The following is a 22,548-nucleotide window of genomic DNA, read 5'->3' on the forward strand; positions in this document are numbered from 1 at the left end:
TCTTTTTTTACATCAATGGGTCCTACTTTTATTAGAAAGTAGGGAGGGGATTTGCACACCAACTAGATGAAAAAGCTTTTGTTCAGGCTTTGAGTAACCAGGGTACCTTTGATATCAAAGCAGGAATGCCGCCATTGACCCCCGTCTTTGTGGGCTCGGGTCTTAAAGGGAAGCGGTGTGTGTGAGGGGCAGATGAACTTGTGCTGAAAGGCTGATTATGATTCCTCTGCTCTCTCCTCCTGTTTTTCTTCTATCACCGGCTCAGTATGGAGTCCAGAACCCATGTCGAAGTCAGCATTTGTAAGGTTTGATTACAAAGCTTCAAAGAACAGAAGTTGTTTATCTTTCCCCAGTTTTGACTTCACCTACAAGTCTTATATGTCTAGTGTCAAGAAAAGCCTATCTGCTTTTCTGACTATCTGCTAGCGGGGCTGACGGCTGGCAGATAGTTTATTTTGCAGTAATGCAGTAGAGATGCAGACTGAGGTTAGCTGACATGACCAATGAATCATTTGCTTCATATTTATTATTCTGACATGCTGGTTTATTTCCAAAGCCTGCACTAAGAGGAAAAAGGAGAACAGGAAAAATGTGGGCTCCAGTGAAGCATTAAAATGAAAACACTGTAAACGAGAGTAGGAGTTTATAGTTCCATGAGACAACATTGTTGTAGATTTCTACTATTAAAAATTAACTGGATCAAAAACTTAATTCAAAAAATTTTGTAAGGGGAGTAGTGAGGTTTTTTTTGCAGTGTATATAAATATAAAGTATTCGTTGTCATTTTCCAGTTTTAATATTGTGTGTTATTTTATGTCTTATCTTGTATTCGTTTTATCTGCAGTGAACATTTCATTTAGTAATAATCCAAATTAGCTGAAGGTAATCGAAGACGACTGCAGACCAAGACAGCTTCAGCTTCATCTTAAAACAACTCCAAACTCTAAAACATTATAGTGGTTTATGGGAAACCACTGCAATATACTTTTATCATGTCTGCAGGTGATTATTTACATGAAAACGTAGCAAGGAGGCAGTTCAGCACAAACGATCTTCCTGTTTGAAACACATACTGAGGGCAGAACATGAAAAACATCTGTGCTAAGCATAGCTACCTAATATAAATATAGTGTCAAAGTGTAACTTAAAAACATAGTTTTTTGTACATAATTTTCTTTTTCCAGACAGTAACTCTGACCAAAACTGCTTTACATTTCATTTTCAGTATGTTTCACACAGAAAGATCATTGCTTGCACACCAGGATATACTCCTGTTTCAAATAAACTTGTTTTGTTCGATTTTTTGTATAAAAAAGAAAGAACACTAGTTCTTGCAGTAGGCTACATAGCTGCCTACTGGAAGTGAAAAGAAAAATGATGCTTTAAAGGTCCATTAATTGTTGTCTGAACAAATTGCTTTAATGTTTTTAGAAGCAGAGTTGGTTTTAAATGATAGAAGTCTGCTTTGGACTTTGGACTTAAAGGAATCTCACTTAAATTTGCACCTGTGGGTTACTGTATGGTCTCTTGTTCTAAAATCTTTTTTTTTTTGCCTTGTCCACAGGTGAGGATGCAGCACCGTTGCCTGGGAGACACACTTGTCAGGACCAGGAAGTGTGAGAGAGAAAGATAAAATGAGAGAGGATGTTCTGTGGTGACACCTATGACCGAACCTTGCCCATCCTGCTCAGAGAGACTGAGAAACAGCTCCTCCTCTCTCTCCTCCCACCTGTCCTCTGACTCTCCCCTGCAGCCCTGTCACAGCGCCATGACAGCCCACTGCACCCTCACTCACCTTAACACTCATGCATGTCCAGTCCTTAAGAAACATCCTGTTTGGCTTGTTATCACACCTTCAGTGACTTTCTTATTGCCCCCGCTGCAAACTGGTGGAGAGGAGTTGGAAGTGTTTTGTATGCAGGAGTGTGAATTTTTATGTGTATAGTAGCAGTGGTGTGAGAAGGTGAAAAGATGGGTGATTATTATCATGTATATTGTATTTATATCTTGATTATTCATTCATTCACAACATACGTGTCTTATTTCTACTTTTTATTTCGTCTCGTTTTGTTTATTGTAAGGACGTCACATTATGCTGTCGTGCAACAGGTTTTTTTTTTGCTTTGTTTTAAACTTGATTTGGACGCGTCTTAAAATTTCTCATAAACTGCATCCGGCTGAATAATGATAGACATAAAAAAAAAAGTTGCATACAATTATTTCAAGGCTTTGTAGGTAAATATAATTGAGTCATGGTACAAGTGTTATTCCATAGGCAGAGGAGCAGAGATTAAAATATTAACTACTAAAAATGCACCACGTGCTTGGATTTATCACATTGTGTGTTTCACTCTGCATCCCCACTTAATATTTCATGAGATTCATGTACATAAGACAAATTCACTGCCTGATATACTGTGAAAAGACATTGTCACACATTGTTTAATGTGATAATAAAATACTATGACAACACTTTAAGCTTATAATGTGGCAGAAGTATTTGCTGTGTTACAAAGAATACACACATGCCAGTTTTTAACACTGGTCCGACAAGAATTTAAGACAAAACACAAAGCATTTCACGTGTATGGTGTTCAATGTTTCCTGATTAATTACTTCTTCGCTTTCTGTGCAGAAACACAGAAAGTGCATTTGTTTTTCACCATTTTCTTATGGAAAAAAACCCCAAACATTTACACCCTTTAATCCCTGACTTCTTGGGAGTCACGTTGAAGGTGAGCTAGTTCTGCACAACGTTGTGTTCTTCACCAAGCGCTATAGCTCAGGTTCATTAAAACTGGCACCAGGGAGGACACAAACAGAGCGAGGGATGATTTAGAAAGGCACAAACTTCATGGTACCAGGAATAAATACTAAAGCTCATTTTTTTCCCGTTAATCTAAAAGCCAAATTCAGTTAAGATTAATCAGGGAGCCATGGTCTTTCCATTGATCACAGGACTAGGATACCAGTTGCATCCAATTAGCTTCCCAAAGTATCCACACAGCTACTTTGAGTCAGGCATTGCATCTCGGTTGTAAAAGGACGCTTCAAGAATAGTCCAGCAACTAGACTGTACCACCAAAGCGGCTTATTTCTGATTAACTTTAGAATAGCACCAGGTCAGTCACGTAGAGGTGCTTTTAGAATCAGTGAAATTTAATTTAGTGGCTTATATAAGCTAGCAGTGCTAAAAGCTCGCATTTATTTCAGCTTTAAGTTAAAATATGTGGACATTTGTGCCACAGTTTAGGTGCCAATCTTGTGTGTAAAAGATCCATATTTGCTTTATTTAAAAAAAAGAAATAATGATTAGAGAAAGCTAGAAAACTAAAGACTTGCATTTGTTGCAAAAGATCAGCGTCTAGAGCCTACCCTACCCATCTTAAGCCCTCCGTTCAGTTTGTAACCCACAATAACTGTGAACCTGATAACATTTGTACAAATTGTATACCTCCTGTATGTACCTAAATAATATTGTTGTAATATTAATATTAACAAATAACCTGCAGCCATTTAGCAAAACTTTCATGTAGCATGGTCATAGTTGTCTTTTATATTTTCCAAGCTGTTAATAGTGAGGATTCAGAAACTTGTCTATATTTCATTCAATAAAGGTAGAGAAAATGTGTCTGGGTTCTTTATTGCTTCTTGAATTAGACAAGCATTTTTAAAACAATTACTCATTTGCAACTCAACTGGCAAGTTGGTAGTCACGACACAAAATCACTATTATGTAAAGACGTGTTTTTATTCTTTCTTCATGGCCAAAAAACGTTTCAAACAGATAAAATTACATTCCTGAGAACACAGAATCGTCACAGTAGATGTCAAATGGGCACCAGGAAGAGGTTTACATTGCATACTCTACAATAGTCCCAAACTATTTATCTAATGACCAACAGCTTGACAGTGAAGTCAAACTTCTCAACTTCCTGAGATGTTTGGCTGTTTAGAAAAAGATCGAGCACAGACATTAATTTTGAGAATGAACATGGAGAATTTCCAATGACGTGTGCATATTTCAGTGGATCATTTGTTTGGAAAATTAAGGGACAGTAGCATTGAAATTTGATCAGTTTCAAAATGAGCAAAATCACTGACAGCTCGCAAGTGAAGGAAAAAAAGTATTCAGATTCATGGTGAAATAGAAACAGCTGGTGAACAATCACTGTTCATTTTTGACCATTTCCTTCTCTTTCAACCTGAGCGGAGAGTAAAAGAAAACAGCGCCATCTAGCTACAGACTGCGTGAACTGCATCAAATTTCAATCCTGCAAACTTTAGATTTCTAGCATTAGAATAGGGGATAAAGAAATTATCAAAGCTATTACAACGAGAATGTACATTAAGTATTATAATTAAACATTATTCAAGCAGGACATTTAAAATTATTTAACATGTTAATCAAACATGTCTGTGTGCTTTAGTTTACACATACATTTCACCAGTATCACTATGAGAGTTGCTGAATCAAAGAGAAGAAAAATAGCTTCTTTTTTTGTGAAGAAATTTCAATATATATATAGAGAGAGAATTAATTATTTTAATATGAAACATTGTAAAATGAATGAATGGGAAGCTCAAAGCCAGTCTAGCTACTGGAGTAAAGATCAAATTTTGCAGAAATTTATAATACAAAGAAAAAAAGGTACAATATTTTAAGTAAGAGGGAAAAATTAACTCTTTGGCAGCTTTAGATTATCTGCATACATATGAAATAATGTTAAAAAAAATTTATACCCAATATATTAATGTGAGCTTCTCATTTATTCAACATTTATAAAAAACCTCTAATTCTAGTCATCAGTAGCACAAGAACTGATATGGAAGATTAATAAAACACATTTTATATTCCAACAAAACATGTGTAAACCACCTTGTTCTTTGAGATGTGACTTCCAGTCCAGATAGCTGAAATAATCAGGCCTCTACAAAGTTTTTCTAAAAGTTGCAACCTTCTATCACACCTTTATTCTCGTATGGGCAGAAACTAAAAACATACAAATACAAAAAAAAAAAAAAAAAAGAGAAAAAAAAACGATGTTAAAATATAGAATAAACTATTTCCCTTTTAACACAACAAATATCCTTTAGCACACATTTGGCAAGACTTTGAAAAACCTTCTTAACAATTCAACACAAGTCTATTCAATATCCTTCACATGTTAAGATTTTGGAAGCGATCAGTCCACTAGTCATCTTACATCTTTTCAAATATATTGTCATTTTATGAATATAGCGCTGTGTATAAAATTAGAAAAACATCAAATAAACTTTAAAAGGGATCCAGAAATAGATTCAAATGAATTATATGAAAACACACATGATTTACAATATTCTACAGCCTCAGCTTGAGGGTCTGGATGGAACATGTTGCTACAGTGTTAGTAACCAAAGAGTTATATAATACATAACAAGGCTGGCAAATGTGAGGAAAACAAACAAAAGTGGCATAAATTTAGACAACGCGAGCCTGTTTCTACGTCTGGTGTGACGAGGAATAAAAGACAGGAGCGGTAATCCCACTAAGACACCACTAATCACAGAGGCGTACACACACGTAGCCGTGTGCTGGGGAAGATGCGGTGAATGGTCGTTACGTCACATAAACATATTTATTCTGTTCGGCCGACATCAGAGGATGGAAGACGGACACTGAGAGTCGGTTCAAATACAGCGAGCACAGATTGTCTCTGGTCTGTGTGCTGGCAGCTGCCAGTTTATGTCTAGATTTCTGCCCATGTGGAAATTCCCTGCAGTAGCAGAGGAGTTATCGGCGTTTTGCAACTCTTGATGTCTAACAACTCTAGACGGCCTCAGCTTCCTCTTCCTATGTCAAAAAGCGCAGACAGCTGCACGCAAAGAGTTTATTACAGCATAACAAATCAGTGTTTTATTGTTGGTTAACCCAAAGCCTTTCAGTGAAATCTGTGTGTGTAATTTTTATGATTGTATCGAGAGAAATCTTTATAATTTGCACTCTTAGGGTCTACACATTTAAAGCACTTTATCATGAAATAAAGGTTAAGAATATCTAGCAAATATACCCTGACAAATTTTTCTTTAACTTACCTATTTTAACCATAATTTAGATGGCAAACATGTTAAACAGTTCGGCTGCTATTCTACGAGGATCTCCTCAGTCTTTATCGGTACTGGTGGGGTTCCAGAGTTGGACAAATCAGAGCCTTCATCTTTGGAGATATCTTCTTGCTGCAGCAGCATGCCTACACCTGCGCTTCCCGGCAGTCCTGCTAATCCCCCTTGGGAGAAGCACAGGTGTTTGATCACCTCGGCGGGGCTGGAGAAGGTCGTCGCACAAATGTTGCATTTGTAAGGCTTTGAGGAGCCCAAGAACATGGCCTCCATCTGGTTGCTGTCTTCCCCTGCAGCGCAGAGCTCCATGCTCTGCCGGTCCACCATGGTGTAGGTGTCGGCGCCCTGGTTCAGGCAGACGTGGCGGGCGGCTTGGTTGGCACGGCAAAAGCTCTTCCCGCACGCGCTGCATTTGAAGGGCTTCCCCGTGTGGATGTACATGTGCTCGCGCCAGTGGCTCTTCTGAATGAACTTGCGTCCGCACGTGGAGCACTCGTACTTCCTGCGCTTCACTTCACGGTCCAGGTCGGCGTTCTCCAGGTTGTCGATGTCCGCGATGTCCGACGGAGGCGGGGTGTCTGCCTGAGAGCTCAGCCCTCCCACCCCCCACGTGGAGGTGGACACCTCTGCTTGGGGAGAGTCAGAGTTGGTGCCTGAGACGGGAGTTTGTTCGCTGTCGCTGATGATCTCCACAGCTGTGGCCGAGGCGCTCGAGCCGGCTTTGCTTCCTTTAGAAGGCCCCTCTGCCAACACGCTGTTCTCTCTGATCACAGCAGGCGACGGCGGCGCCTTGCTGGGCTCCGCCGCCTGCTGGAGAGCCTGTGTGTGATGCAGGAGATGTTCTCTCAGCAGACTTCTCTGGGTGAATCTGCTCTTGCAGAGGTGGCACGAGTAATACTTCCTGAAGGAGGAACTTCTCTTCATTATGCTCGGCTTTACATGGAGGATCGCAGTGGCGGAGGAACCATCTGCGCTCAGTACGTCCATTGCCCCCTCCTCACCGGATGCCTTGGCGCTGCTGGTTGAGGCCTCGATATCAGGGGGCGACGCAGCTTGCTTGGACAATAGGGCGTTTGTGAACGACACCATGGCGGGTGAGGACACTTTCCCCTCCGAGTTCAGCTGCTCCAAGTCAAAGGGTGAGGAGAGCTGTCGACGAGCTGGTACTCTGGCTGACAGCGCCACCTGCTGGTCGGATATCTGGATGCCGTAGAGCGAGGTGGAGAGGTTGATGCTCTGATCGGGGTGGGAATACACCGACTGGCTGGCCTCCTGCAGGAGCGGATACGCGTGGAGGAATCTGACTCCCTGCTCGAGACGCGCCGGGTCTATCAGCTGGGGGGCGAGCTTGCCTGTGTACATCAGGTTGAGGAGATAGCTGAAGATATCTGGCTGGATGTCAGCGGCCTTCAGACGCACGCAGTCACTGGAACCAAACACATTACAGTGAATAGTGGGAAAAGATTACAGGCTTTTAACTTAGGGTTGCGCCGACTCAAAAATCTGGGCCGATATCGATATCTTTTATTACTATTGTCGTTGTTGCCAATAACCATTATTGTAAATACTTCATGTTCCTTTGTCATTCCGTTTCATCTAACCTTTATTTCACCTGGAAAATCCCCTGGAGATTAAAAATGTCTTTTGCAAGAGAATCCTGACCGAGACTGGCAGTGGCACACAGACGGCTTTTGACTCCAGCACTGCTCCTCTGCTTCGATTAAACTCCCCTTAATCCTGCTCTGCATCACTTTCACATGACCAATATGATCCCTTCTCCCTCCAGAAACAAATGGCAACAAGATAGAAATAAATATTATTAATATTTGCCCAATTTTAGTTATCAGACCGAAAATTGACTAATATTGACCGATACCGATGTTAGTGCCGATATATTGTGCAGCCCTGTTTTAAATTAAATCTTGACGTTTTCCACATATTGTCCTAACTCAACTAAAAAATTTAAGTAGTTTTAGCAGAATTTTGTGATAAAAAAAAGTGTGGTGTGTATTCAGGTCCTTTTTAGCCTGACACCCCTAAATAAAATATTAAATAAATGCAACCAATTGCTTCACAAGTCAACTTATAAGGTTTAAAAAAAAACACTCCAAAGCAGGTGGTTTTACAAACAGCTGACTCAGGCCAGGGTGCATCAACTTCTGTTTTCTATCTTTATATACACAGAGAAGGACCCATTTATTCCTACCTGTCCTGGTGAATAAAGAGCATTCTGAAGTAGTTGGAGAAGGCAGCGAGGACCGCTTTGTGGGCTTTGAAGAAGACGTCTCCAATAGCCACAGTGCAGTCGCACAGGAAGCCAAATTCCCTCTGAGCGTTAAGCTGTTGCAGCAGGATAAGACCATGGTTGGCCAACTCCATTCTTCAACCTGCACAAAGACACACAAACACACACAAGAAGCCATAAGTTTCCCGTCAAGCAGCAGACGAGAGGTTGTTGTGACCACAAAGGATCAAGCTGTCAGTGATGATCTAACAACCTCACAAAGGGGAACGTAGCACAGCTGTAAAGAATCACTTGGAGATAATGGAGGCTATATATCTACTCTGTATCAAACAGAAGTAAACAGTGAGGAACAAAAGGGGTTTGGTCAAACAAAACACCTCTGTTTGAATTAGTTCATTTAACTGTGAATTCCAGATATCTTTAACCAACAACCTGACTCCTTTATAGTACCATAAATTTTATGCACACAAGTCCTTAACTGACTTCGATTGATAATCGTGAGAATAAAATTGTCATATAAACCAAAAAAACTGTTGAGATCAAGCATGGGACAAAGATTGTCACAGTATGATGAGCTTCAGTAAAACACCAAAATATCACCATATTTAAATACAAAATGGAAAACCACAAAGTATAAAATTATCAAACCGCTTAGGCAGCATTAGCTTTATTTAAAAGCAAAATGAATCAGTTACTTCTACCTATAACATATTATATACATTATAAAAGATAAAATGATAATGTTAAATAGATGTATTATTTGATGCATAACAACATAGAAAAACTATGCTAAACTGATTTGTAGTTTTCCATTGCTCAATGTGTTTATAGGCTGGCTGTCTTTCGGCCAGCTGATATGCAGTGCACAGCAACAAATGGAAAAAGGGGTGCATTCTTTAAAGTCTCGCTAAGATGATTAACATAATTTTTTAAAACCTCGATACTTGATAATAGTAATCAACCTACAATTAAGACTAATAAGTTCTTTCTGGTGAAAGAGAGATTTAGCTGTGACACAAAACATTTAGGAAGACGTTTAATTAAAAGAAAAATGTGTATGATTAAAAATATAATCTACACAGCTTTGACCATAAACAAACTTTAGAAATTCAACTGAATTTACTTTGATGAAGCACCAATCACTCAAAGTCAGCCTTAAGAGGCATTTCAGAGGTGCCTGCATTCTGCTGACCAATGAGATGAGTTTTGCTGACCCCAAAGGTCACCAAAGGACCCAGAGGGCTCCAGGCCATCACATGATCAGGGTTATGGGTGTCGACACACATTCCAAGGCAGAGCTGGTTCTACCCCCTTCAAGAGAAGTATGAAAACAGCCTATGGGAAGGGTCACTCTCCTTCCACTGACACTTTCTCCCCAACAGCACAAGTAAAAAGTCTGGAGACAGACAGCACCAGGCTCTTCATCGGTGTTGAGTCTTCTAAACAATCAGAAATCTGCCACAAACCTTCAAAAAAAAAAAACCCCTGAAGAACTTACAGATTCTTGATACCATTTGACGCTGTGGTTTATGTTTTAAACTGAACAGCTTAGTAAAAAGATGTATCTATAATAACGGTGACACAAATATTTTGATCTGTAAGTGCAGACTGACTGAAATCTGATATGATTACTCATCTGCTTAGGGGAGACAACAGAAACCACTTTCAGCAGGTGCAGAAAGCATTTAGCTGGTGGCCCAAGGAGACCACCAGCTAAATACGTGCTTGTACAGTACAAATGTTTAAAACGCTGTTTTCACACATGTCCTTTTAAACGCTCTGCCTTCAAACCAAACCTTTGTAGAGAATGAAATAAACAGCATGCATGCGTTTTTTTGGCTTCACAAGACGATTGTAGATATTAATTTGATTACATCACTGATTTTTCCATTGCTTAGTTTTCTATGGTAGGTGCTTGGTTAGTGTGTCATTTTTAATTATAGTTTGTGTAAAGGTCACAAAATTTTCTCCTAAAATAAAGATCATATTTCAGTAGCAAGTTGCTATTGCATCAAACAGTACCTCCTGGTTTGAATAACAATCACACTTTGCAGCAATTGAGATTAATCATATCTTAAATAACATTAAATATTAATTTCAAGGTTCTGTCTTAGCACCAGCGTGGAGAAAAAAAAGCTTTGATCAGGCTCTTAGTTAAAAAGTCGTCCACAGATCTACAGCGGATCTAAGGGCTAAATGATAAAATTACAGACAAATATTGTGTTTTTCTCATTTGTATATTGCAGAAAGTTATTGGTCATCTTCTAATTTCTAACTGCAGTATCAAAACAGAAACCACAATCAAAAATAAAATAATGGCTCAACCATTTGAACAATGTCTTGCAAAAAATATGTCTACTTTTATAAAATATTCATATTTGGTTGCGATACAACCACAAAAGGCAGTCTATAATTTTGCAATGGCAGGAAATCGGTACATGGTTTTCACATTTTTAGCAAAAATAAAAATGATTGTGAAACACGGCAGTGGCAGCATCATGCTGTGAATATGCTTTTTCCCCCCCAAATGGACAGGGAAGTTGGTAAGAGTTGATGGCAAAATTAACACTGGAAAATCGTGGGAGAAATCCTGTTAGAGAATGAAATAAAGTTGAAACAGGGAAGGGGATTCCAGTGTGGCAACATTTCACATTCATTTGGGTCTCAGTTCTAGCTGAGCAAAATATTTTTGCCTTTTATTTTGCAGGGCTGTTTTACTAATTCGAAAAGGTATTTTTGGGGTTATATTTCATCGTTTTATGGTAGTCTATTACTGAATATTCAGATCAAAGTATATTCATGAGTTAGAATGACCAGACCTAAATCAAACTGAGGATCTGTGATACAACTTAAAAATTACTCTTCACAGATAATCCTCATATAACCTAACCAAATCAAGCTAGATTTCAAATAATATTAAAAATATTTCCGTGATGTCTATACCTGCAAATAACTAGTTAATTATCTTCAGATTTCTGGAAATTGTACCCACTTGTATCTGATCTTTAGTGGACCGATTGGTGCATATCTACATATTACCACATTAGCAGAAAATTGTATGCTTTAGCTCTGCCTATAAGCACTTAATACAGTCTAACATTTACAGAAAAATTAAACAAGTCCATGGCAGACTGTAGGTTAAATGAAAAAATCAACAATAACACAGCATCCATCCATTACATATCCCTGCCTACCACCAGCAGTCTTTGTGTCAGAAACTGGTACATCCTGGATTGGTTTGCCAGAGTATCATGACGCACATCAAAGGCGAACACGACAAACATCTCTTCACAAACAACCCTAAGGGCAACCTATGGGCTGCCCACACAGAGACCACGCATTAATAAAGTGAATGTACAAACTACATGCAGAAAGGCCCCGGTTGGGAATCGCACCCAGGGAACTTTTGTTGTTAAGAGCAACAGTGCTAACAAGAAAAATTACAACAATACATATATAGTGATACATGAACAAATAAACAACAAGCATACGTTTAAATTTATTCCACATAAAGGGGAAAATTGTTAGTCATTACTGACTTAACAGTTTTACTTTAAAACTTTATTTCAGCAACGCATGAGTTTTACTTTAAAACTTTATTTCAGCAACGCATGAGAAACCCAGAGTTAGGCCTAAAAGTCTTTGCAGCTGATTTTATTAAAAGTTATATTGTCATTACTGGATTATCAATGTATAAACAGTACAAAAGGTTTCTGAAGTCGTGACATATTCATTTTGGGCATATCTGAAACAATTTGTCTACAAAATAACCGTAAGTATCTTGGGGTTTGCTATATGCGCCTGACTACATAATTTATTAGGACTACTACAGAGTTCCCTTAAATGACACTAGTTTAAATCCCATGGTGTAATAAGCTGCCACAATGCCATGTCTTTGCCAACTTGTTTGTAAAGATCTAGCACCGCCCCTGCTGTGATGTAGACACGTGGAACTGTCGCTTCCGTAGTGAGACGTTCGGTTACTCTGAAAATACACAGTGAACCGCCTGAGAGGAAAGCGTGTGAGAAAGGTAAACATGACGCAGGAATAAAACAGTTCTATCTGGTAAACAAAATATTTCAGCAAAATCACACGAAGAATAATCGTGGGGAAGCACATTAAAACAAGAGGACTCCGTCGGTCTCTCGTGGCTGCTAGCGCGAGAAAACGGACACACATGCACGAACACACGCGCGCGCTCGTAGGAACAGACAGCGCGAGACGCAAGGGGGATGGGGCTGGTCACGAACGCGTTTCTTTTAACTTCCCCGTGACAATTACAGTTAGCCAGAAACAAACCGAACCGCAAAAATAACGAACCAGTGTTAGCTAAACGAACATATATGAATGTACTGCTGGGCAACCGTACTTGCGCTCTGCTGAAATCACCGGAGTTCCTCCGTATCGCCCTTGTTTGTTTGCTACCGGAGACCCAGCCGTCCGTCCTCTCTGCGCTCGCTGCAGCTTCAACTGTGTTCCTTGTAAACGCAGCATTCGTTGGCGGCGGAGGGTCGTCCGTCGGTGTTTTCCGGTTAGGGGTTTTACGTTACAATCACATGACTTGCGAGTGGGGAGAAAAAAGAAAACAGTCAGAGAGAGAGAGAGTAGGGAGAGATGAGGGAAAAAAGCAGCCGTTGTAAAAATCCGTTGAAGGGGCGGTTGAGTTAACGTTAATTTCCCGCACTGTGTAACCGTCGTGGCACCAAGCCCTGCTAACCATTTTTTCTGTTTCTTTCTCTGACAGCCGGCGAGATCCAACCGTTACAGTCACAGCGTATAGTGGTAACAGCGCCTCAATATAACAATAGAGTGGTGGTAGAATTAATATGTCCCAGCTATATCAGATCATTTTTAAAATTTACATTACAAACTCACTTTTGTCTATATATCATTTATCTATGAATCTATTAAACAAAAATATTAACAGTTATGAAGTTAGGTAAACCAGATAACAGCTTTGATATTTTAGTATTTTCTTTTATACTCAGTTTTTATATGTTTTAAATAGCAAAATCAGAATATGTTGTGTCTCAGATTTTAATTTTACTACACATATAAAAATAAGTAATATTAAGAAAATGTGAGAAACTGAAAACTGAAGTTGTTTCAAAAAAAGCAGCAGAACTCATCAATCATTGCGTTTTTATTTTAACCATGACTGTTTATTTATAAAGCACTTTAAAAACAGCAAGACTGACATGGTTGCTGTACAAAATAATAAAACTTGACACAAAACACAGAAACATCAAATAAATACATCATATGTAATAAGTAAAAAAAAGGCACAAAAGCAACAGAAAGTAAATAAAAACCAGCCACAATTCTACGGTTCTACTATGTACAATTTTGGTCGTAAAAGGGTTAAAGAGAAAAGTTTTAAGTCATTTACCCTGAAGTAGTTAAAAAACTAAATGTGAAACTTTTTTCACATTTAGTGAAAAAAGTTCACTAAATGAACTTTTTTCATTTAGTGAAATGAAAAAAGTTCATTTCACTTAATATGTAAATATGTAATATTTACTTTGTAAAATATTACATATTTTACAAAGTAAAATATGTAATAAGGTAAAATATACATTATTAAAAATAACACACAACTAACCTTATGTAAGAACACTAAAAGAGGGTAGGATGACGTAACAAACGAGTACAATTCTTTCACATCTATGTACTTTATTCTAACTTCTAATTTATTTTTATTAGTTTTTTTTACTTTCAAATGATTTTACAATGTGTTTCCATTGTGAAGTTTGTAAAACATATGAAATATTACTGCATATCAATCAAAATCACAGAAGGTATATTAATATTGATTTGAGCGTTGGTGGTTTTAGTAAATGTGATTAAAAAAAACCTTAATTAATACAGACGTGATGATCATTACAAAATGTTCATGTTTCAACATAATCTGAAAATAACTCACACTAATGTGAAAATAGGCAGTAAATATTGAGCAATAAAAATATTGACTGCTATAAACAGTGAAATTACTAACTCTGTGGAAAATTCTCCTTTTCACCGCAAGAGGTTTCAGTAGAGGAAAGGAGTGTCAAAGAACAGAACTTCAGCTAAACCACACATGTTGCCTATTCTCAGGCACAGGAAGTGTAGGAGGACCTTCTCACAACTGCACTTTGGATTTGTGTCAATATTTTGTCATCAGATGTTGTCATCAGTAAGTTGGTTGAGGTTGTCACAACGTAAACAGCCTTTTTTCCCCCCAGACCTTTAAAGTATTTCTACCTAATAGGAAAAGGACCAGACTAAGCAAGTTCTAGCTTAGTAAAAATGCATGCACTGCAGAAGGAGGTTGGGCGGAGACTCTATGCAAATGGACATGGGTGATACAGGAGGGGGGAGAAAGTCTGTGAAGCAGAACTCATAAGGATCTTTCCAGCTTCTACCCTGCTAATATAAAAAGAGGTATACAATATCATGAATAGAGCCCTAAAATAAAGTAATACACACTTGTTATAAACAAAACATTGACAGAGGCCACTAGTGAAGCAGTAGTAGGGGAAAGGACAGATGAACAAAAGCATGTTTAGTTTGCTGAAAGACTCACAGCAGGGGCTCATTGAAAGAAGCAGATAAACTGTTATCTATCTTATCACTGGGCCACCTTTCTGTTTTGTCACAAAGGTCAATACATTGTAATCACTAGTTTTAGTTTTGCACGTCTTTGCTCTTCAATAATTCGTGCTGTTTCTGAGAACAGCTTTTTCTAAAGGAGATGCTGACTGGACCTTCACATGACTACCCCATCTCTGATCTCCGTTAAACTGATTTGCCTTGCAGTAATCGATTTTTAAATCAACAACATATTCTGCAATACACACTTTTAATGCCACATTTGTGCCAGTGCGCAGTTTTCCAGACAGCAAAACCAGCAAGCCTGGTGCATCTGTGCTGAGCTGAAAGCGGCCCGCTTAAACAGGGCTTTTTAACGTGTGCTGCTGCCCTCCCCCTCGTCCTTGGCCTGTTTTAAAACCGGAGTGGTGAGTCACTCCTCTCTCGGTTTAGAAAAACAGATCCGGCCAGGCAGGGCCCCGGCGGGGGGATGGGAGGCCCGTGGTGGATGAACACCGGAGGTGGACGCAGCTGGACTCCTGCTTTCAGGGACCCCAGCATCCTGACGACGGGCCTGCTTGTTCCTATAGTGATCTGAGAGAGGGGGGAAAAAACATGGCCAGGATTAATGGATGGATCTTTGCAGCCTGTAAAATGTGACTGTGGCCAATCACTTGGGTATGTCCTTCAAACGTGGAGGAAGCCCTTTCCTGTATCCAAACCTTCAATCCCTCATATGATCTCTTGGCTTAATGCTCTTCCAAGACTCTATTTTACAGGTTAGCTGTTTTATATCACAACAGACAGTACAGCACATTTACATTTCTCTTTCAAGTTCCACCAACTCAGTTAAACACAGAATTACAAGCTAAGATAACTGAATTCACATGTGACGTTAACTATATGTATCTCTCTTACACACTCATATATTATGCTATTAATATTTAATTGGACTGCTTAACTGAAACTAACTTAAGAATAATTTATTTCTCAGTAGATAGCCTCTTAAACCCTCCTATTTTCCCGCCAAAGAGCCCCGGGGAGTGGGGGGTTGTGCTTGGGGGTAGCGTGGGGGGGCCCTCTCCCCTTGTTCTTTTTAGAGTTTAACGGCAGTTGGCATCCATTAATTTGACCCCAGGGGGGTTCGAATTCTGGCCTGTTCTGAAAGGGCGAATCAATATCTCCATGACAACTGTCGCTCCAGGCAACCCAGGATGCTCTGGCTGCGTCCGGAAACAACAAACTTGACATGCGCAGTGCGATAACAATTCCAAAAAGACACATCCCGAGAGCGAACACATTTTAAAAGAATAACTAAAATCCTGTTATGAACGTGAGGGCAACGTCGTCTTTGAATAAGTGTTGAAGTTGCAGTCTATTTTTTAGCCGCTAGATGGCAGCATCACAACTAACTCAAAACAAACGTAACACTACGACTCTACAGCAATATAAACATATCGGATTCTTCTTTTAAAAAAATCTGAAGAGAATGATGCTTAGCGTTGTTACTGGTTATTTCTAAAAGACAAGCAAAAAACGTGTTCACAAGTTTCAGTTGGTTACTTTGACAATGTCCGTGTAAGTGTTGTCAATAAAGTTTACATTTGAATCGCTTACCTCTGCAACAACAATGGCGGCGGGTCAAATTGGCTACGGAGTTCCTCCTTCACTGTCTGCCAAAGTGACGGGGTATGTTGATAGCTAATTGAATGACTTGGCAAACTGGCAAACCAATCCAGGGTGTGTTTTACAATGTGGGAAAATATAATGATGTATTTTACCAATAGCCATATGATAGCAGAGTCCCAGGCAGTACCGGTGGCTCAGTGCTAACACATTTCTTGTTTGAGCTACTCTCTGTCTGCATTTATAGATGAGCATCACATTTAATTAATTCAGCTTCAGTATTGGAGGTTTGACTTATTCTAGTAAGTATAAGTATTAATATACTACCAAATAATTAGCCAATTTAATTGTTAACTTCATCTGATGTCATGGGTAGTTTCAAGACTGCTGGACACCATGTAACGCAGTCTTGCTCCACAAATTCACAAATTTCACATTTTGAAGAACGGTTTCACAAATAAAAACAGTTTCATAATATTCCAACAGTCTGGGACTATTCTGTCCATATTTAGCATTTATAGGTGGTAAGCTCTCAAGCTGTATCCCTTGTAAGCTAATTAATTGCTTTTTTTTCAGTTATCACAAATTACAAAACGGTTAAATGAATTGAAAACTGTTTCATAGAATGTCTCTGTATAAAATAATTCTGTCTAGGTTTTACTTGTCTGTGTATTGTGATCTACAGGCTGGACTGCATGTAAAGTGATTAAGAAGCCCAGAAATATTGTTAAAGTTTTTTTAGGCTTCTACAGTTAAATATAGATTTCAAGAACTGAAGTTGATTTATAGTTTTATATTAGTCTAGATTAGAAAAAAATGTGTCCAATTTCGATTAAGTGTTGTGCATTAGAGGAGAGTAAATGTAGATGAATGGCTCTTTATTCAGCATATAATTCTGAGTAACTTGTCTTTTTTTTTTCTTTAGGTCGTTTGCTTATTTGACTATAAGAGACAGAATGCCAACCATTTTGACTAAAGCTGTAGACACAATACATCGTAACAAAAACAAGTTTTTTGAGGAACATGGTGAGGTAAGAGATGTTTTTGTTCAGTTAATTTTCAATGTTTAATAGGGGTTGTTTTAGAAGTTTATTCTCCTTTGAAAAGGAGGGGATCAGTGCGGAGAAACAAGCAATATCTCTACTGTCTAAGCTGAGGAATGAGCTACAAACCGATAAGCCACTATTGGAATTGATGGATGGCTTGTCAGACACAGAGTCCTGGAACCAGTACATGCAGAGACAGCAGAGACAGCTGGGTGACCAGGAGCTTGTTAGCTGGTTCAAGTCGCCCTGGTTGTATGTGGAGTGCTACATGTACAGGAGGATACAAGAGGCAATCTGGCTGAAGTGAGTAGGATTTACCTTTTTCTTTTTTTTTTTTTTTTAAACATAAGTCTTCTGATCCAAAACGTTGACGTTAGATATGTTTGACAAGCTTCTTTGTCATTAAAGAAGTATATATTTAACAAGGTTTTATTTGGAATGGGTATTTTCCCTTGAGACTAAAACCATGTGTACACCTTTATGTTGTGCATTTAGCTATATTTAATTTTATTTTGAAGTAAACTTTCTTTTGATTGTTTTTGTGGGTTTTTTTTCAGTCCTCCAATAAACAACTTTGACGTCTTTAACGAGGGAAAGACCCAAAGTTTTTTTGAGTCTCAGCAGGCTGTGATGGCTTTGTGTACGTACCTGGGAGACGTTCAGAAGAGCATGGAGAAGCTGTCAGAGAACCAGCTATCTGAATATTTCAACAAACTGCTTCAGGTCAGTATATTTAACAGTTAGTATCGAGTGCTCTGCAGAGTAAAGGGAACATACAGGCTTGATTTAACAGGAGAATGAGTCCTATTAGAATATGTAAATGTATGATTATTAAATATCCCAGAAAACAAATGACCAAAAAGTAAATATAGTCCCCCAGATTTGAATTAAAACTGCATCTTATCTCAACAAAATATTCTAAATGTGAAGCATATCACTATTTTTTTACACTATTTTATAAATCATTTTAAAATGAAGAAATCTTTTATAACATTAACATGGTTGTGTTGTTAGAATAGATAAATGTAATAGATCTGTACGGTATTTAGGATACACTGGTAACATAAATACCGTATATAGAAGAGGTTTTTTTTTCCCCCTACAAAACCCCAATTTTTTTGCTCTGGTAAAAATATTGTAACGTTTACAAAGAATCACAGCAATGATTGAGAAGAAAAAGGTTCACATGGATTTATGGCTTTCTCTTTGACTTCCTCTAGGTTTCTCTCTGGGGGAACAAGTGTGATCTTTCCATCTCTGCTGGTCAAGAGAACTCCCAGAAGGCTAGTCCAATAGATTCCCTCCCCAGCTTACAGTCTTTCATCTTGGTGAATGACTCCAACATGGTATGGTTGACTCTTAATTCGTCAAGAAGGCCGGAGGGGTCAGGGCAAAAAACTGCAGACAGAGTTGACATTGTGCTAGACAATGCTGGCTTTGAGCTGGTCACTGACTTAGTCTTAGCAGATTTTCTGGTGTCTTCGGGCCTCGCGCGTCACATTCATTTTCACGGCAAATGCTTCCCGTGGTTCGTCTCTGATGTCACGGCTAACGACTTTCAGTGGACCATCCGGCAGACCATGGCAGCCAATCATAAGTGGATGAGTAAGAGTGGCTTCCAGTGGCAGAGCTATCTCAATGAGGGTATTTGGAGCTATCACGACCATCCTTTCTGGACGCAGCCCCACGAGTTCTGCGACATGGCAGCTGATGCGCCCGACCTGTACGCAACCCTGCAGGAAGCAGACCTGGTGCTATTTAAAGGCGATCTCAACTACAGGAAGCTGACTGGGGACAGGGCCTGGGGCCACGCGGTGGATTTCTGTACTGCACTGAGAGGGTTTGAGCCTGCACCGCTATGCAGTTTGAGAACCCTCAAAGCCAACGTGCAGGTCGGACTGCAGCTGGGACAGGGGGAGAAGCTGAGCACCGAAGACCCATCATGGATGACCAATGGGAAGTATGCTGTTATTCAATTCCACGGCCCAAAGTTGGAGTAGTAAGCATGACCTCAGGATTAGACTGGGACGACTGGACTTTATCAGATTTTACTGTAAGAAAGAATCAAAATTAGGTGCTGCCATTAAGCCATAACGAGACAAATTTATCAAAGGTTCTTTTTATGGACTTCAAACTTATTCACGAAATGCACAAGAACAGACTGAATATATATCAATGCCATCTAATATTTAAAATGTCATAATTTTTAGACAAATTATAAGTTGAACTGCAGCTGCCAATGGTTGTACATTTGTCTACATCACTAATATCTCATGTTTGGTTTACATTGCAGATAACTTGTGTATCCTACACTTTAAATTAAGTCAGAATGTTTACAGTTCACGCAGAATAGAATAGAAAACCTAAAATTATATTTTGGGTTTATTAAATCTAACCTCAAAGCTGCAACATTGGTGGTATTAAAATGGTTATTTGTGATTTTTCTTTTTAATTCATCACAAATTGCAAAACGAGAAAATCATTTAACTGAACTAGCACTGTGGAAGGTTTGTTTGCTCAGTTGAATAAATGTTGATGGTAATAAAAGCGGGTGTAGGAGTGAGGTGACTTTCATGTGCTGCTTCTGTTTTGGAGGAAAAAATAAAACCTCTTTACTAATTGACAAAAATGACAGATCTTGGTTTGAAACTTAGCTGTTAATTAAATGGGTTCCTGGAGCAAAGTGATTATTTAATAAATTCATGCAACAAATATTTTCTCTGTGTTCCTTTACTGAGAACATAAGTGAAACGTTGAGATAATCAACCCCCCCCGAGATGTTAAAATGTTGACTGGAATAATGGTGAATAAAACCAGCAAAATTTTATTAGAATGCTAATAAGCCTGTGATTTCTCACTAACTTCTTTCTTTTTATGTCATTCAGTACCATCAAATATATAGCCTGAGTAATTACAAATGGCATTTTTTGAAATTATTTTATTTATTAAAGAAAAAATAAACTTAACAGTCTGGCCCCTTGTAAATCTTATAAATATTTGCAATAACTGGTCATGAAACTTTCACAAGAGGAATTTTGACCCAATCTTGCAAATTTTTTCCCCCAGCATAAATGTCATGTTACACGCTACAGCATCTCAATTGAATTGAGATTCAGATTTTTACTACACCACTCCAAATCCTTGGGGTCATTGTCATGCTGCATGACTGAAGTGAGCTTAAACTTACAAACGGATGAGACGTTCCCAATCGGGGCTTTCTGGTAGAGAGCAGAATTAATCTATGAATTACGACAGCTTTTCCAACTTCTGAACAACAAGTCAACCGCAGGCCATCAAACTCCTACTGCAGCGTTTGAACAGCATGTTCTTGTTGGAAATGCTGATAATTTTAACCCTGATACAACAGAACACACAGCTTGAAGAAAGTTTGGTTTTTCCTTCCAGTTTACAGAATATTTTGCCAAATGTCTTTGAGGTCATGGAGATGTTTCTTTTTTAGCTAATGTGCTGATGTTGATCTGACTTATATTGTGACCTCCTGAATGATTTGTCAATGTACTCTTGGAGTAATTTTGGTAAGTCTGCATTTCCTGAAACGTTTAAGTCATCACCTGGTTCTACTGGCCTGACAGTTGGGGGGTGAACAAAATGAACTTAATTTTTTCCCCAATATGTTGTGATCCTTATTGCAATAAAGATATGTGATCAGGATTTAAAAAGTCACTGTATTATTTTATTGGCAATTACTGATGGGCTTCATCACGGCATATAAGATATTAAAACACTATTATCCAATATGCGACTGTAGTTCACCATGCTGAGTAGTGAAGATTTAGTGTTAAAAATAAAGTGCACTTTAATTGCATTTTTTTCATATTTTCAAATAGTTATGTACTGATGCTCTGATGGAACTAACATAAAAAAATAACCGCAATCCTGACCGTAATGTTTGCTATTATGGTGGGTTCTTATAATAGTGAAAAAATTCCCATTAATAATTCAGTAATAGCTCTATTTGCTGTAATCTGAGCTGGATGTAGCTAAGGAAATTGACTTCAATTTTCTAAAAAATGTGGTTAATCATGACTTTAAAAGGCTTGCTATTAATTTTCCACATAGGGCCAGGTTAATTTGGATAGTCATCTTTTAAAAATGTTTTTTTGTATTCACTTTGGTGAGAGAGTAAAATGTGTTTAATAATCTGAAACATATCTACTGCATTTTTGCAACAGTTACTTGAAGGGAGGGGGCGGGGGGGGCAATACTTTCTCACCCCACTGTTTGAATCGGTGCACATAGAAAGTTCACATTCAATATTGAGTGTCACGTCAGTTTGTTGCTCACCTGTTGACCTTTTACATGGTTGGGTTCAGGTTGGAGACCACTTGACAAAACCGCTGGAAGTTGCTACTAAAATGTGCATCACGATTGATGTTCTTTAAAAGATAAAAGGTCTGCTTTGTCAGTGAGACCTTAGATGAAAATAGGTTCAATTACTGCAAGAAGTCACTTATCTTTGTGCCTTTTAGGTCGTTTATTTCCCACCTTCCATGTTTCCTGATGTCTTAAGTTTATTCCGGGGCAATTGCACAAAAATATGTATAATCAGACCTGCTAGTTTTCCACTTGACCTGTCATGAAGATCGAAAGGGTAAGTCAAGAAATATGCTCCTTAACAATTGAGATGAGGGCTCTGTGTCAAACTTTGTCAATGTGGTGTTCATTGTTTGCGTATTAATTTAAAAAGAATGAACTTCTCATTTATGTTCTTGAACAATATATATTTGCTTGACAATATCTCTTATTCTTGCAGATTAAAAACCTGTTGTAGAGAGAAATTACATTTCTCAAAGTTGTCTTAATTCCCCTTTTTTAAACGATTTGCACTCAGGTGGGATACTTACCTTAACATCTGATTCCTGAACATTTAAGGAGCAAACCCTACAATTTCTCTTTTTGAACATAAAATGCAGTTGAAAACAGATCATTTACAGTGAAAA

The 22,548-nt window shown here is 38.5% G+C and overlaps 3 protein-coding genes across 8 annotated transcripts in view; 2 read left to right on the forward strand and 1 right to left on the reverse strand.

Annotated features, from left to right (window-relative positions):
* akap12b (A kinase (PRKA) anchor protein 12b) overlaps window positions 1–3,629 on the forward strand; it is a 45,055-nt gene extending 41,426 nt beyond the window's left edge. For both annotated transcript variants that reach the window (XM_008397692.2, XM_008397694.2), the window contains one exon: window positions 1,565–3,629. The gene's annotated coding sequence lies outside the window, so the exon portion shown is untranslated. The remainder of the gene's footprint in view (window positions 1–1,564) is intronic.
* On the reverse strand, window positions 2,110–13,190 carry zbtb2b (zinc finger and BTB domain containing 2b). Its single transcript, XM_008397695.2, has 3 exons — window positions 12,715–13,190; window positions 8,306–8,486; window positions 2,110–7,525 (listed from the first exon to the last, which is right to left on the reverse strand). Exons 2-3 carry the CDS (start codon window positions 8,476–8,478, stop codon window positions 6,124–6,126), a joined length of 1,575 nt encoding a protein of 524 aa, XP_008395917.1. The 5' UTR covers window positions 8,479–8,486; window positions 12,715–13,190; the 3' UTR covers window positions 2,110–6,123.
* armt1 (acidic residue methyltransferase 1) lies at window positions 12,354–21,265 on the forward strand. Of its 5 annotated transcripts, none has more exons than XM_008397698.2 (5): window positions 12,354–12,375; window positions 17,467–17,572; window positions 17,649–17,890; window positions 18,145–18,310; window positions 18,808–21,265. In XM_008397698.2, exons 2-5 carry the CDS (start codon window positions 17,498–17,500, stop codon window positions 19,585–19,587), a joined length of 1,263 nt encoding a protein of 420 aa, XP_008395920.1. In that variant the 5' UTR covers window positions 12,354–12,375; window positions 17,467–17,497; the 3' UTR covers window positions 19,588–21,265. The 5 variants fall into 5 exon arrangements, with proteins under 5 accessions (XP_008395920.1, XP_008395918.1, XP_008395919.1 ...); XM_008397696.1 differs by lacking the exon at window positions 12,354–12,375 and adding an exon at window positions 16,507–16,604; XM_008397697.1 differs by lacking the exon at window positions 12,354–12,375 and adding an exon at window positions 16,507–16,604 and having other exon boundaries at window positions 17,694–17,890.
* The last annotated feature ends 1,283 nt before the right edge of the window (window positions 21,266–22,548 follow it).

This window comes from Poecilia reticulata, linkage group LG21, assembly GCF_000633615.1.
Source record: "Poecilia reticulata strain Guanapo linkage group LG21, Guppy_female_1.0+MT, whole genome shotgun sequence".
In the NCBI taxonomy this organism is placed as follows: domain Eukaryota; kingdom Metazoa; phylum Chordata; class Actinopteri; order Cyprinodontiformes; family Poeciliidae; genus Poecilia; species Poecilia reticulata.

What these genes read in the sequence shown, in the direction of transcription:
- zbtb2b (XM_008397695.2), bottom strand. Translation starts at nt 8,478, where the DNA reads ATGGAGTTGGCCAACCATGGTCTTATCCTGCTGCAACAGCTTAACGCT. An exon ending in CTCTTTATTCACCAGGACAG is followed by an intron (nt 7,526 to 8,305) that starts GTAGGAATAAAT and finishes GTTTGGTTCCAG; the next exon opens with TGACTGCGTGCGTCTGAAGG.
- armt1 (XM_008397696.1), top strand. Translation starts at nt 16,546, where the DNA reads ATGGCGGCGGGTCAAATTGGCTACGGAGTTCCTCCTTCACTGTCTGCC. An exon ending in CAAGAGGCAATCTGGCTGAA is followed by an intron (nt 17,891 to 18,144) that starts GTGAGTAGGATT and finishes GTTTTTTTTCAG; the next exon opens with TCCTCCAATAAACAACTTTG. An exon ending in ATTTCAACAAACTGCTTCAG is followed by an intron (nt 18,311 to 18,807) that starts GTCAGTATATTT and finishes GACTTCCTCTAG; the next exon opens with GTTTCTCTCTGGGGGAACAA.